Source organism: Bombina bombina, unplaced genomic scaffold (assembly GCF_027579735.1).
Source record: "Bombina bombina isolate aBomBom1 unplaced genomic scaffold, aBomBom1.pri scaffold_521, whole genome shotgun sequence".
In the NCBI taxonomy this organism is placed as follows: domain Eukaryota; kingdom Metazoa; phylum Chordata; class Amphibia; order Anura; family Bombinatoridae; genus Bombina; species Bombina bombina.
Window position 1 is genome coordinate 89,825 of NW_026513123.1, and position 17,055 is coordinate 106,879.

Here is a 17,055-nt window from a genome sequence, read left to right on the forward strand (position 1 = left end):
AACCTGTTAGGTTGAGGAGCAATCTGGAGGTCTCTGAGATCACAGGTAGTTTGGTCTCCTCAGGAGACGGGTTACCTATAAATATTTTGGTACTCTATGCAATCTTCAGAGTTGGCCAGCCCTCAGATAGGAATGTTTTCTGCATTTCCAGTCAGACAATCTCTCAGCAGTGACCTTTGACAATCATCCGGGATAAATTTGCAGTTCCTTAGAGATGAGGGAAGTGTCCCCCATCATCAGCCGGTCAGAACATTATCATTGCATGATTTCTGCTATCCATATTCAGAGTGTAAACTTTTGGGTGGCAGACTTTCTCAGTCAACTTCTCTTCACCCTGGGGAGTGGTCTCAGTATTATGTCATGTCTCAGGATCCTTGGGCAAATCTGATTCCATGGTCGTTCAACCTGATTTACATCTTTCCTTTGTTTGTGTTACTATCCAGAATGATAGCCAGAAACGAACCTCAGCAATACTTATTGCTCCTGCGTTTTCTTAAAGGATTTGGTTTGCGTATCTGTTTCAGGTATCCTCATTCCCTCCTTGGAGGCTTCCTCATAGACTCTTCTCTCTCAAGGTCACATGACTTTTTGAGTGGTGTGGTTTTAAATGTGATGCTTTATTTAATAAAAAAAAAAAAAATAACCAGAAATATGCTGGAAGAGGAGGGAGTTAATACGATGGCTAATGACCTTATAATAAATCAAAAAGACGTTTCCAATCAACAAAGAGAGTTCTCCACAACTCCGGAAAATGATAATAGCTAGCAAATACAGCAATGAAAGAACAAGCAAAATGTCCAGTAATGCAATTATAGGTTTGATGCCACACGTATTCTGCTTATAACTAGTGTCAGTAATAAATGCTTCAGAGTAAGCAGAAAAACATCAAAGCATCATAGCTGTATGCGGCGTGTAGACACCAAGTACCTGCTGGCTTACCAGATAGCCCCTGCGAAGACCAGGCTCCATCACAGACTCTTGCTGTCAGGTCAAGCACCAAACGTCCCCACGAAGACCAGGCTCCGTCATAGATAATTAGGAGAGGAAAAACCGCAACACGCTGTGCTGTTCCGTCAGCTTCGGTCCACGCCAAAGTCGCTGAAACCGGAAGTTTTCCACTCCACCATGTGATCCAATGGGACGCTGAGAAGAGAGGGGGCTTGTCTTACGGCTGATCAATCTGGACCAATGCCAATGCAGGTACTCGGATTCCCCTTGCTGTTGCTTGTCAGGAAACTTCAGTCAAAGCCGATATCTACGGCTGCCACAGGGGAAGCTTTGCTGCTTAATGGGCAAAAGACATCCAACCAAATAATGAAGAATAAGCAGCAACGGATGTGGTAAAATTAAAACTTAGCATTTATTAATGCAAACAAGTAAAACAGTCCATGGAGGGACAGAGGTACAACAGGAAAACACAGTATACGCGTTTCGGCTGCACGCCGTAATCACTACTGCTGAATAAAAGTTACATGCATACTCACTTAAAAAGGGTGTGCTTAGCCCTAATTGGTTAAGAGCTCAAATAAGGAAACTCCTTAAATGATATTGCAATAGTACCTCTGTTCAATTAACAATATAAATACATATGTTAAAGTTAAATATATTATAACAGTTTAAACACAAAATATATTATCTATGTTACACATCATACCAGCAATATTATAAAAATCTAGAAACAACATTACTTGTAGTGTACCTACAGAACATTTGCAAATGCCAATAAACTATATATGAAGTTTATAATGTTACACTTGTATGTATGTTGAAAAATGAAAGTGATTAAATGATTAGAGTAGGGATAAGCCCCATATAAAGATATGCTTAAAAATATATACATGTATGTATATCAAAAACAAGAACTGAACTTGCTATAAAGGTGTTTAATAATTTACACACATGTATGTGTATGTATATATATGTATGTGTATGTGTATATATATATATATATATATATATATATATATATATATATATATATATATATATATATATATATAAGTTACTCCCAATAATTGGTTAAATCATACTCGGCATTAAAGGGACACTGTACCCAAAAAATTTCTTTCGTGATTCAGATTGAGCATGAAATTTTAAGCAACTTTCTAATTTACTCCTATTATCAAATTTTCTTCATTCTCTTGGTATCTTTATTTGAAATGCAAGAATGTAAGTTTAGATGCCGGCCCATTTTTGGTGAACAACCAATCCACCAATAAAAAAGTGCTGTCCAGAGTACTGAAACCAAAAAAAAGCTTAGATGCCTTCTTTTTCAAATAATGATAGCAAGAGAACGAAGAAAAATTGATAATAGGAGTAAATTAGAAAGTTGCTTACAATTGCATATTCTTTCTGAATTACAAAAGAAAAAATTGGGGTTCAGTGTCCCTTTAAGTCCAAAAGGGACTTTGGTGGAAAGTTTAAATATCCACAGCATCTCACGTTTCTCAAGTAATCTTTGTCTATCCCTTATTAGATTGAGACATCAGCTTTTTGTTCTTGGTTTTTCTACCTTTTAACGCGGATCAGGGAACACCTGTCTACGATCAGAGTAGGGAATTCATCTTCACCTATAGTCCAACATTTTTGTATTAAACATAACAAAGAGGCTTCTTCTCTTAAATGGCAAGCCATTGACTTTATACCGCATCCTAAAAGGGGCGGGGATAGACAAAGATTACTTGAGAAACGTGAGATGCTTTGGATATTTAAACTTTCCACCAAAGTCCCTTTTGGACTTAATGGTTTGGACATTTGCAAATGTTCTTTAGGTACACTACAAGTAATGTTGTTTCTAGATTGTTATAATATTGCTGGTATGATGTGTAACATAGATAATATATTGTGTGTTTAAACTGTTATAATATATTTAACTTTAACATATGTATTTATATTGTTAATTGAACAGAGGTACTCTTGCAATATCATTTAAGGAGTTTCCTTATTTGAGCTCTTAACCAATCAGGGCTAAGCACACCCTTTTTAAGTGAGTATGCATGTAACTTTTATTCAGCAGTAGTGATTACGGCGTGCAGCCGAAACGCGTATACTGTGTTTTCCTGTTGTACCTCTGTCCCTCCATGGACTGTTTTACTTGTTTGCATTAATAAATGCTAAGTTTTAATTTTACCACATCCGTTGCTGCTTATTCTTCATTATTTGGTTGGATGCTTTATTTAATCTCATTAAAATGTTATATAATGTATAGTTAAACCACTAAATTATTTCAAATAAGTGATTACAACTAAGTGAACTAAGCACCGAATGTTCCTCCATTTTTGCAGAGAGTTTACTAGGAACCAAAATATATATGTTGAGATAAGATGAAAATGTACAGGTATATAGAAACCTATATTTACAACAAATTAGTCCATTTTCTACAGGGCAACCGTAGCTATCATAACCTCAATTTTTGCAACTAGGTGAGACTAGTCAATGTTTTACCCCTTTATTCCCAATTCGCTAGGGTGCTGGCTATTATATGCCTTTCACAGGCTATATGGGAGTATCCTTTGACTAGGCCAAAAGCCTTGTCTAGACTACAAAGGTGTATCTGGGGAAAAGGATTTCTTTCATGGAATAGGCCTGGTGTTTTGAACTGTTTGCTTTAAAACTTGGCTATGTGAATTTACCACGGATAAAATCTGTCACCATACGAGGTGTGTTCACAAAAATAGTCCTCCCCTTAACTACATTACTGCTAATTCTACTAGAGCAGTTGCCATTTCTTTCATAATGAGTCTTATATTGAGTAGATGTGTAAGGCAGCTACTTGGTCGTCTTTACACACTTTTACTGTAAGTTGTATCACTTTGTATGCATCTTCTGTGGCTGGAGTTTTCTACGGACCATAGTGCCTGTAAAGTAATGTTTATCCTCCAATATTCACAGGGATTTTAGTAGACTCCATTGCTTGGGTAGAGATTCTCACTTGTAATTGTGAACTCTCACTATCTGATAAGAGAAAACTAAATTTATGCTTACCTGATAAATTTCTTTTGTGATAGTGAGAGTCCACGAGCCCTGTCCTTTTTCTTCTGGTGGCAGCAGTACTTGTTTTGTATTTCTTTTGCCCCCTTATCTTACTTGCATTTTCTTTTTTCCACATCTACTTGGCTATATGTACGTATGACTGAGGATCATGGGAAGTGGGAGGAGTTGAAAGCTTTGGGTGTCTTTTTTTGTCTTTTCATTTTGGGCAGGAGGGGAATTCCCACATGTGATGGCTCGTGGACTGTCGCCATCATGAATTAAATTAATTTATCAGCTAAGCATCTTATTTGGCATTATTTAGGTTAACTAAATCACTGAATTTATGTCTACCCCTAAAAAGGCAAAGAGGTGAGGGAGACTGTTTTGTTTAGTCTGTAATGTTCCTTTTTTAGCCCACAATAATAAAGCGATTATCAAGGATCTCTGAGATTGACTTAAATACAGTTAATATTTTTGGGGAGTGGAAATTATCTTCTACTTTTGTCTCTGTAATGTCTGTCTGTGGAGTACTCCTATTTCAATGGAAACACTTCTGTATTATTTTGTCTTTTAACCCCTTCCTGCCTGTACTAATTTTGTTACATCCGAACTAAAGTTCAGATGTAAACAAATTAGTAAAAAAATTTAAATCATGCGATCGCGTGATTTCAATGATGGATCCCATCGTTGAAATCACGCAATCGCATGATTTAAATTTTTAACACTAGGCACGCCCTCCAGTCCACGATCCTAGTTAGTCAGCCGTAGCTGCTTCAGTACAGCAGAACGGCTAGGACTTTCCATGCTGTCCTAACGACGCTAAAGCCGAGCTCGGTTAGCAAGGCATGGAACATCCTAACGGCGTTAAGGGGTTAAATACTTTTTGGGATCTAGTGTCTTGTACATATTTGTGGCAAAAGGGCTGCTAGGGTGAACCAAGAAAAATGAAAGTTAAATCATAGCCACTGTAATTTTCATACCTTGATCTTTCTAAGTAGCACTCTCCAAGCTCACCTCCTTTTCTTTTACTAACAATGGAGGTGTTTAGATTAGGGGGGCCGTTATACTCTCCTAAAAAGTTGACTCATAGGGTTTCTCTCCATTCTTCTTTAATGGGGAACATTGTTCTTTTGTAAGCTCTACTTAGAGATCTGTTCCAGTATATAGAAAGTACAGTTTGATTAAAATGTTTTTTTCCTCCTCAGATGCTCCCTATAGTGTTTTTGAGCCTCTAGAGAGTGAGAAGGAACCTCAGAAATTGGACACCTCAAACCCTTCCAAGAAGAAACGCAAAAAGAAGAGGGCAAAGGTGAACAAGGGCAAACAAACACCCCTGATGCCAGCATTAAATGGTGATGCACAGACGATCACACATACAGAAGATAGCACCAGCTCAGAAGAGCCAAGAGTTCCTATGGCCCTTTCTGCACAGATATCAACTATGTCTGAGTCTAATTCCCAGTCCATGAAACTGTTGTTAAAGAGGAGGAAGCGGGGAGGTCTTATCAGATTGTGCCTGAGTGTGTTACCGCTTCGTACAAGAGGGCTTATGAGGAGGAGGATGGTCCTTGAGCAATATAGGAACAAGGTATAACTAGGATGAAGGAAGTATGTCTGGGGGAGAACAAAAACAGTTTGTGGTGGGTTCTCATTAGTATTTGGCTCTTTTCAGCAGAAGCTGAGGGCTACACTGACTACCCAGAAAAATGTGACTCATTCCAAGACTGACAGCCCCAAAATTTTAAATGTGAGAACAACAAAAGGAAAACCCGACCAGGTAAGAACCAGGAACTGAGATGTTTAACAGCATTTACTAGCTGGGAATAAAAGTGTGATAGCGGCTGGCAGCCAAAGAACGTTATTTGCAGAGAGAGCAGTGAGTGGGGACTTGTTTTACAAACAGCAAGCGGGGCGAGGGTGGCAACTGTTATTAGTAGAAAGTCTTTGTGGGATGGGACGGGCTGGTGAAGAGCTCATTTATAAGCCCGTCCCCCTCAAGCAGTTTATATACCTGTGTGTAATTGAGATCACAAAGACTGACTGATCTTGGCATGACCTGGAAAGATTCATTGTAACTGTTTTATCCTTGTAGTAACTGATTTATCTCTTTGTGTTTCAGCAGAATGTGACATACGTAGACCCATCACCTAAGCTGAAGACCACAGTACATCCATCATTTGTTACCTTCTGTAAGACACAGAATCCCAAACCTGTGTACGTGAAAAACGCAAAAGGAAGAGTGGGACAGGTAACAACAAAGAGTGTGTGTGTGGGTTAACTCTTTAGCTGACAGAGCTGGTCACCACGCACTGTGAAACCTATCTGGTAGGTTCAGGTGAATATTTTGTGGTAGGTAAATATATGCAGGAGAGTACAAGCTTCTGGGAAGTGGTCAGAATAGGTGATTAAACTATTGATTTGTATCGTGTGTCTGGTTTTTATCCATATGTGAAAATCTGGGAAATGTGTTTGCTGATTGGGTGGAAGAAACATACATGTATCTGTAGTGCAGAAAGAAAAACTAGTGCAATGAACTGGGCAGTGAGGGCACTAGACAGGTGCTGATACAAGGGTGTATTGTAATTAGCAGGCATTGTGTGCAAGGTCATCCTCATCAATTGGTTGACATGATCTAGTAATTTGCCAACCAAGTCTCCCATGTGTAGTGATCACCTGCCCAAAACTTACAAGGAAGCCTAACCAGCCTTGTTCCACAAACCCTTGTCAGTAAGTGGTGATCAGCCGATGACTTCCCCAACCATAAGCACTGTGCTTGTCATCCTCCCTGATCTTACCTTTCTTTTTCCAGATTCGTTCTAAGACTTCCTGCACATCAAAAAAGGTTACCTTCAGTCTGAACAAAAACATGACTGCTGGTAAGAACAGCTAGGTGTGTGGGGGAGGGTGTCAATTCATATTGTCGCTGTCCTTTGTTCATATCTGTCCTTTGTTCATATCTGTCCTTTGTTCATATCTGTCCTTTGTTCATATCTGTCCTTTGTTCATATCTGTCCTTTGTTCATATCTGTCCTTTGTTCATATCTGTCCTTTGTTCATATCTGTCCTTTGTTCATATCTGTCCTTTGTTCATATCTGTCCTTTGTCTCCTACAGAATTCAAGAGGTCCGATCGCAGCCTCCTGGTCAGTCCTACAGGTTCGTCCCGTGTACCCTTTAACCCTGAGCAGAGACCACAGCACAGCGTACTGAAGACTCCGTCACCTGGATCTGTTTCCAGGTCTAGAGCTGCAGACTTCTTCTAACTACTTAGCTGGACTCTGATTGCCCCTTTGCTGTGGATTCAGTAGAGTCTACGTGTAGCCACCTGTGGGGTGTGCCTTGGCCGGATGTCAGTGCACTTTGTGGAGTGCTTACTACCTTGGGCTGTCTACGTGGAGCTGTGCATCGGTCGGAGCACATTTGTATATGGACATTGTTGTGTATACGATACATTAATTATGAGGTGTCTTGTTCATAAAGCTCTGTGTACATAGTTCTCTATCCAGCCAGAACCTTGTCAACGTAGATCCGCAGAAGCTGCAACCCTTGTACACAAGATGCATTGTATACCCAAAGAGCTATATGTATTCATGGAGGTGCCCATTGCGAGCTACGTGTTTTATATGAAGATGCTCATTGGTTGAGTGCTGTGTATATTGAGCTCTGTGTTATTTGGATCATAGTGTGGGTGAATGAGGTGTGTGTGTGACTGCTACATGAGTTAATGCTCCTGGTTCTCGCTTTGCTGTGTAATTCTGATGCTTTAAAGGGCATTTGGATAGCAGAGATTTGCTTATTTTGGGGCCGGATGTTTGGGGTTTTGTTAGTTGCAATAAACGTTACATCTTGAGATGCATAGATCATCTGTAAGGGGAACAGACGATATCCCCCTGCGCTAGTAGCAGCAAGTATTTTGTACGTCCGATCAGCCCCAGACTCCACTGGTATTTTCCATCCTTTTGTCAACTGGTTGTGTCATCAAATAAAAAGTCCAAAGTGTTAAGTAACGTTTTATTTTTATTACATTGTAAGACAAGACTTCTCTTCGTTTTTTCTTTCCTAAGATATGGTGAGTCCACGGCTTCATCAATTACTGTTGGGAATATCACTCCTGGCCAGCAGGAGGAGACAAAGAGCACCACAGCAAAGCTATAAGTATCACTTCCCTTCCCACAACCTCCAGTCATTTGCTTTGCCTTCGATGCAAGGAGGAGGTGAAGTTTTGGTGTCTGAAGATAATGGATTTATTTCACTTCAATCAAGATTTTATTATTTTGAAAGGCAGAGTAGGTTTGCTCTGATCTTCTCAAGATTGGGTCTAGCCGTACTCCACGTTAGTCTCTTCAGTAGGGCAGTGGTGACTTTTAAGCAGTTAGGAACTTGTGGAGTGGGCTTCGCTGCGTTTTCCTAACATGTTGCTGCCCTGATATAGAAAGCCAGATTAGGTTTACTCTGTTCTTTCTGTTTTCACAGGTCTATGTAGGGAGTGGCATCCCTCCATGCTGTGTGAGCTGTCTTCCTGCCGGACAGCTAGATATGCAGGTGAATGCCTTTTGTCTTCTGGGGCTAGGAGGCTGGCGCTGAAGGGCTTAAGAAAAATATAGAATCTGCACTTAATATGGGACTAAAGATCCTTAATGAAGGATATACTGGCAGTGGACAGGCACTTCATTAACGTGACCGGAAACTTAAGGGTTAATCTCCTTCAGGGAGAATGGAGTTAACTCTCTGTAGAGGCTCAGATTAAATTTTTCTTACATAATCATCTACATTCAGTTTATTAGAAAATGACTCAATGTTTGGATTTATGCTTCACAACGCTAATGTGGGAATTTTCTAGCCGAAGTGGTAGATTTAGTGAGTGCACTTTTACTTGGGGCGCCTATGTGTGCGGTTTGCTCCGTGTTTGGGGCAGAAACGGTGCGGTTCCGTTGTTTGGTCCTAAGCTTTTCTGACTACTTTGTCTCGGCAAAGCGCGATATTGCGCGCTTCTTCCCCATGTGGATTTTATGGCCCGCCTCCGTCTTCATCACATAGGAGCGAAGTGTTGCCATTTTGACGGTGTTTAGCTTAAAAATACAGTTAGTTTCCTTTTGAAGTAGGATTTTTTCACAATTCCCTCCTCTAATACCTGACTTAAGTTGTTCTAATCTCCAACATTTAAAAGTTGAAGGTTTACCTGTATGGTGTCTGAGAAAATGCCTAGCGACGCTAGTAATTTGTTTGCCCTTATCTAGGTCTATCTTTCTGGGCATTACGTATATTACTGAGATGCTCAGTCACTCTGGTACCCAATTTTGGTGTAGTCATGCCAATATAATAAATGTCACATGAACATGATAGACAGTATATCACATCAGTGCTTTGACCATTAATATGCGTTTTTATTTTCCAAATTTTGTCAAATCTGTCTTTAATCATGTCTTTTTTGTTCATATATTGGCAGACTTTACAGTGTCTACAGGGGATAGAACCTTTGTGAATAGGCGCTTTTTATGCATTTCTGCTAAAATGACTTGAAGTCAGGTTGTCTGTGAGGTTTCTAGCCCTTCTATATGTAAAAGAGGGCTTGTTGGGTAATATGTCTTGTAAGTTTTTCATCACTTTTCAAGTTATGCCAATGATTTTGAATTATTGTTGTTAATTTCTCACTTTGGCAATTGTAAGTGGTGGTAAATCTCAAGGTTTCTAATGCCTGGTGCTCTTTAGGTTTTAAAAGATCATATCTATCCTTTATATAGTGCTTTCTGATAAGCTCTGGCCAGGAGTTTTTTTTGAATAGCCACGTTCAAGGAGTCTATTCTTCAAATCTATTGCAGCTTTTTTAAAAGAGTCCTGGGTAGTACAATTCCTCTTTAACCTAAGATATTCTTTGTACGGAGACCTCTAATGGTAGAGGAATGATGGTGACATGCAGTATGTTATTTGTAGCAATTTGTTTCCTGAATGCTTCTGTCCTTAAATCATCTTTCTCCTTATGTATGGTCAGGTCAAGAAATTCTACTTTATCATTGCTAGTTTTATATGTAAGAAATGGCCCAAAAGGATTGGTGTTGAGTACTTTGAAAAAGTCCTCCAGTAATTCAACCGGTCCCGCCCACACAAAAAAGATATCGTCTATATACCTAGACCCGTGGGAGATGTATTGAGTGTAGTGGATGCATGGAATACTACCACCTCTTCCCACCAGCCTAGGTATATGTTGGCATATGTAGGGGCACAAGATGTGCCACATACAGTACCTGGAGGTAAAATTTGTCATCGAAGACAAAGTATTAATGTGTTAGAATAAATTTAAACAGTTTAATAATAAACTCCTTTGTTTCATCCTCCAGGTATTCATCTTTTTCAAGAAAATGGGCAACAGCTTTAATGCCCCAATCAGTCTGTATGCTAGTATACAGCGACTCTACGTCACATGTAACAAGTACAGATTGTGTGCTTATGTTGATATTTTGTATCTTGTTTAATACATGCATCGTATCACGTGTGTATGAGGGAAGGGTTGCCACAATTTTTCGTAATCGAGCATCAATATATTTGCTTGCTCTTTCTGTGAGAGAACCAATCCCAGAAACGATTGGTCTCCCCGAAGGGCACGCAATGTCTATATGTATCTTGGGTAAAAGTGACTACCCTTGGATTACTGATTGTGAGGAACGTGTGTTCTTTCTTGTCAATCACCTTGTGAATTAGAGCAGAATCTATCAATCTGTTATCACTATGTTCCCGCCTTTATCGCTATTTTTAATTTGTACATCAGTCCAATTAGATATCTCAGTAATGGTTTCCATTTCTGACTTTGACAGGTTAGTCTGTGTATTAAGTTTGGATTCCTGTATTGTCAATATGTCATTACAAACTAAATTTAAAAATGTAATGGACTGAGGCGATATATTACTCGGCGGAACAAACTGTGATTTTAGTTTAAGAACTTGGCGCCAATCATCCCCAGTAGTGATGTCATTCATTTCAGATTCCCCTAAGAGGATAATCAGATCACTTAAAGCCGATTTGTCTGTTTATAGATAACCCGTTAGGGTCCCCGGAATCAGAAAAATATATTTTTAACAGAATTTTGCTCACAAATAAATGTGTCTCTTATTGCTTCAAATTTGTTAATCTGACTTGTTGGAACATAGGATAAACCTCTCTTTAGAGCAGAAATATGTGTTTCTGTCAGATTTTTATCTGACAGATTGACGATATTGAAATTAGAGTTGGGGTTGGAATTAGACATATTGCTGTCAAATATTTCAGGGTCATTTGATTCTACCTGTATGATTGGTTTTTGTGAGATTGATTTTTTTGACTGTGTGAGTGTTTTTTCTGACTGAATCATACTTGTCTAATTGTACGGGGTTGGATGCCTTCTTACCTCTTCTAGTCCTACTCCTAAAGGGGTACTCCCAATGTTAATGAGGTTTTATAGATCTGGACGGATTCTCACCATCCGAGAGTTCAGCATCCGTTGTGTCATAATCTTTGACTGATATATCAGAATCAAAGAAACAAGACAAAATTCCCTGTTGTAACTGTCACTTAAACAGGTAAACAGATAAACCCAGGTGCAACTAAATGTACATACCAATCTGCACAGTAAAAATACCCCAGGAGAGTACATGTGAACGGCTAAGAAACAAGTGAGGATAATGTTCCATAAACAAAGTATGCACAGTTATCGGTATTAGTTTGCTTACACACTCACCCCGCTGGACGCTTAGCCACACCATACACTCGGGCAGATGCTGAAGTAGTTACCAATTGCGAGATCTGATTATCATAGGTGAACCACAGCTCCGGTGTGAAATTATTCACTAGACGAACCTCCTTTCTTTGTGAATACTGCTTGCACTAGTGCCTATGGTCGAGTGTGACGTCTGATGTCATCAAGGGGGTGTGTGGATCTGCACCAATCCTCTCTCACTGAGGCCGGGTCTTCAACTCTCCTGGGTATTGTGTGCAGCAACGGCTTCTCGCACCTGGTGGAGGCTGCTGAAACTCTTTAATACTGGGCTCCTTGTAGTCTGAGTAAATATAAAACAAATAATGAAAAGTCTCTTTACAAGTAAAACATTCGTAGACGTATTACAATTGAAAGGATAGAATCCAATGATACCAGCACAAAAACAGGAGACAGCTGGTCCTACTAGTTTCGGCGTGATGCCGTAATCATAGACCTGCTGGATACTTGGAAAAGGGGCGTTTAAATGTATTACTCCACACAGTCATTGGCCACAGGGGAGCCAAGTATACTCTTAACCCTCAGGATTTGTACAAATATCAAGAAAGGTGGAGGAGGAAGCTGTAAACTGAGTATATATATGAACATGTATATTACATAATATAGAATAATGTAAAGTTAAATAGTACAATATAGTGAATAGCCCACAAATATGTCTCATGTAACATCCAACATAGAATACATAATATAATACATCTCCGTATCATAATGTATGGAGTATGAACAAGCCATACCCGATATTTTATATAAAGTTATTACCTAAAAATTGGCAATAAACAACAGAAAAACAATAACAAGATTCTAATATTGTTACCTGTTATTATTAAGTTTATACCATAATTAGGCTAAAGGATTCTATCCCAAATGACATGGCGATAAGGATCAGTAACATTATACATAAGAGGACACGGGATGTGATATTTAATTGTTTAAACAGGTATATCAAAGTTCTCTTATTCATACAAAATGCGTGTCATAATTAATAATGCATAGGACTAATTGAATCCAATTAATTGCAAAAAATACATGCAAATTTTACATGAAATAAAAAATACACACATACTGTTAAACACAACTAGTATTCATAAAGAAACAGGGACATAATTGTTCTAATATTGCCTATCACACATAAGGTGACTAAGATACATGCCATGGTCATACAAAGATATCAAATTTTAAGGATGACATATTTATATCAACACCAGTGGTTAATGAGGTCAAATTCAGAATTGAAGCCATTAGGAGTCTGTGTACAAAGCTTAAATATCCAAAAAGCTTCTTGACGTGCTAAAATAGCATTCTTTTCTCCTCCCCTTGGCGGTCTCCTAATGGCTTCAATTGCTCGCCATTTGAAAGCCCTAACATCTCCGTGTATTTCAATGAAGTGTCTAGATAACTCAGAACATGGCTTCTCATTCTTGATGTAACCTAGATGTTCACGTATCCGTGTACGTACATCTCTTGTTGTCATACCAATATATTGTAGGTGATGAAAAGTACACTCAATGAGATAAATCACATAATGAGTGGAGCATTTAATGCAACCATAATTAATTAAATGCCCTATCCTCCTGGCTTGCTGTAATAAAATATATAAGAGCCATAGAACTGACTCAACCATAACTATATACATAACCACATTAACTTATTTATAACTTTGAATAAATAAACACAGACAAGTGTGGGTAAAGACCCGTGGGTCACATTTATTGAAGAACATGAGAACCGGCTGGACACAACAGGGCCAGCTAAAACATGTGGCAGCAATCTAGCTAGGAGAATAAGCAACCCCCCACTAGGAATAAGGGCCGCGCCCGTGTATGCCTACACAAGCGGAGCTTAGCTGCACGCAGAAGGCTTAGGGAGTTCTCGGCATCTTTCGAATGGGGGAGGGACCCCAGACACGCACCTGCAGAGATCACCCTCCCCTGGGCAGCCCTCACTCTACCTCTGATGGCAAACTGGGGCGCGGACCAACCGCCTAACCAGGGTGTAAAATCAAAGATCTCCAGACCAGGTGTGACTAGGCGCGTGTGCATGCCACTACCTGGGGAGTAAAAAATCTACCGTCCTTGGACTTAAGGAAACAAGCCACGTAGCCCTCATCCTGCCTCGGACACCCTGCAGCAAGCACCATAGTGATGCCCAGCCTAAAGATTGCCGCAGTATGAACTTGAAGGGAGGGAAGCTGTGAAGACGAGCTGGAAAGAGGGTTTGGGGCCTGTAACCTGACTACTTAAAGGGTAAGCTAAACCCCACCCTCAATAATGCAACATTGTTGCCACTTCACAGCAGCACACTCCTAAGGGCCTTAATTATTATGTTTGTTCCGGGCTATGCTGCCCTCCACTGTCTTAATTAATTAAATGCCCTATCCTCCTGGCTTGCTGTAATAAAATATATAAGAGCCATAGAACTGACTCAACCATAACTATATACATAACCACAATAACTTCTTTATAACTTTGAATAAATAAACACAGACACAAGTGTGGGTAAAGACCCGTGGGTCACATTTATTGAAGAACATGAGAACCGGCTGGACGCAACAGGGCCAGCTAAAACATGTGGCGGCAATCTAGCTAGGAAGAAGGGCCGCGCCCGTGAATGCCTACACAAGCGGAGCTTAGCTGTACGCAGAAGGCTTAGGGAGTTCTCGGCATCTTTCGAATGGGGGAGGGACCCCAGGCGCGCGCCTGCAGAGATCACCCACCCCTGGGCAGTCGTCACTCTACCTCTGCTGGCAAACCGGGGCGCGGACCAACCGCCACAAGAGACAGCCCAACAGGCACAGCTCTTGCCGCCACACTCATTGGTGTAAAATAGAACGCCTCAAATTACAGAGGAACAGGTCAATGCCCCTCTCAGTGAGGTGCACCCCGTCCCTTCTGTAGAGGCTCCTCTCAGCCATTGTAATGTTTCCATGCTCTACAACAAAACCTGACTGGCCTAAGAAGATCCTATCCTCCCTGTTAATCTTCTTACGGACCTGGAAAGCTGGCCGGTGGGACTGCATGTGTCGCCACTCGATTCTGGGGATAATGTTGGACCACCCTATTTTTACTTGAGGGACCCAAGTCTGAAACGTGCGCGGATCTGACTGAATGACTGCACTGAGCTGCTTGCACGGCAGGAGCCCCATATCATTCCCCCCGGCGTGAATTATTAAAACATGGGGTTTTTCCCACCTGCGCAATGCCCCCTGCAGTAACTCAGGCAGACCCTGCCATGTCAGTCCCCTACGCCCCAACCATCTAATGGTGACACGGGATGAGGGGAACCCCAGCTGACGCCCATCAGGTCTCGCGATTGCTCGCAGTTCCGCCCAGTGGATGTAAGAGTGACCCATAATCCAAACTCTCAGTGGACCGCTCCTTGGCCCTAAAAAGAAATAAAAGTTAACCGTGGAACATTGCAAAAGTAAAGCATCATCTACACAGTTAAAGGCCTAACATACAACAAATACCTTTTAGACCTCCATCTCCCCAGTGCTCTGATATGGTCTGACCAACCTAAACATGCAGCGGTGGTAGCCGCCCCAACTCTGAACGAATGAGGAGCAATGACGCTCGGGTCAAGACCCACTCGAAACGCTGCCCAGCCCAAGACTCTCCGAAACTGGAATCTCGTCAACAGGGAACCATCCCCGTGAACATGGAATTGTGAGGAACCTTCCGGACGCACGTCCATGTAGGCTTTAATGAGTCTGACTGGGCAAAATACAGATTCCTCGTGGGCCGGCAAAGATAACCAAGCTCCTTTCCCTTCTTGGTCAGTTTTGGATCTGGGAATGAAGACAAGAATCGACGACTCGTCGTTCTTGACGTAGGAAGCCATAAGGCCTCCCGGCTTGTTCTTCGAGGGGGGGGCCAGTTCCACCACCCTGAGTGCCCCGTGGAAAGCCAGCCCAAAGGCGGCCGAAAACAGGGTGGCCTCATAGGCGGACGAACATAACACTACCAAGCGCTCAATGGTAACCGGTTCCCTAACATCCCTTGTTCTGGGCACCATACGCCCCCAACCCCTCAGTACCTGCCGAACCAGGAAGGTCCTAGAGGAGTCAGTGAGGCCATATAGTTTGCAGAAGAAGGACACGGCGGTAAGCCGAGACCCAACCGCACTCTTCAAAACCCCCTTTGAGTTCGGTAATCCATTCAAGAAGACCCCATTGGTCGCCGTCACAAGATGGACGGCCCCTTGAGTCACAGAAAGCGATCCATTCTGTCCAATGCTTTACATAAGTTGTCCAGGTGGACGGGGCGAGCGAAGAACGAATCATCGCGATCAAAGGTCCCCATCCAGCGCCACCTGCCATAAATAATCAGGACAAGGCGAACCATTAGTATCCGCAAGAGGAACTAACGCATAGAAGGCTTCCCATTGAAAACGGGAAAGCGCATCAGCAATCCTATTCTGAACACCCGGGACATGCCTAGGACGGAACACGATATTCAGGTGCAGACACCTCAGCACCAAAAGCCTCAAATATTGCACCACCGGGGGGTATCCGGATGTGAGCTTGTTAATAGTAAAAACAACGCTCATGTTATCAGTCCAGAATATTACCTTGCGGTCTTGCAGCAGAGTGCCCCAAATTTCAAGGGCAACCATGATGGGAAAGAGTTCCAAAAGGCATAAGTTCCGGACCAGCCCTTTGTCCACCCACGAGCGAGGCCACGGGCCAGCGCTCCACCGCCCGGACAAGAAAGCGCCGTACCCATGAGACCCGGCTGCATCAGTAAACAATTGTAACACTGCATTGGAAGGAACGACCTCCCGCCACAAGCAAATACCATTAAAGTGGGTTAAAAATTCTTCCCATACCTTAAGGTCATCCACCATTTCAGGGGATACCCGAAAACCTACGCGTCTGCGACCTCTCGCAGCACAACTGCTGTTCAAGTCAACAAAGGAAAATCCTTCCCATAGGAATAATCCTGCCCGCAAAATTAAGTAAGCTCAACAGAGCCTGAAGATCCTTCACGGATCAATAGGGCTCCGTTCTCATAGCCCGTACAGCCTCCAGCATACGTTCAACTTTATCCTGCGGCAAACAGCACTGTCTTGCCGCAGAGTAAATTTTTTTTCCAGAAAAGTAAGGCATGTACAAGGGCCCTGGGTCTTGTCCTCAGCCAGAGGAACTCCCATCTTGCTCAGCAGCAGTCTCGTCACTTTCATCAAGAAAGCACATCCTGAAGATCCTGCACGCCCGACGAGCAAAAAATCGTCCAAATAGTGTGCCAGGCCATCAAAACCAGCAACCGCCGCGATGGCCCAGTGCAAGAAACTACTGAAAGCTTCAAAGTATGCGCAGGAAATTGAGCACCCCATAGGCAAGCA

At 41.7% G+C, this 17,055-nt stretch overlaps 1 protein-coding gene across 5 annotated transcripts in view; it reads left to right on the top strand.

The window, feature by feature from the left end:
* Nucleotides 1–7,974, top strand: part of LOC128644716 (ribosomal RNA processing protein 1 homolog A) — a gene marked incomplete at its 5' end in the record, with an annotated part of 96,768 nt that extends 88,794 nt beyond the window's left edge. Inside the window, 5 exon segments of one of the 5 annotated variants that reach the window (XM_053697233.1) lie at nucleotides 5,178–5,560; nucleotides 5,645–5,749; nucleotides 6,092–6,220; nucleotides 6,782–6,848; nucleotides 7,086–7,974. In XM_053697233.1, coding sequence (XP_053553208.1) covers nucleotides 5,178–5,560; nucleotides 5,645–5,749; nucleotides 6,092–6,220; nucleotides 6,782–6,848; nucleotides 7,086–7,234 — 833 coding nt within the window. 5 annotated transcript variants of the gene reach the window in all.
* Between the last annotated feature and the right edge of the window lie 9,081 nt (nucleotides 7,975–17,055).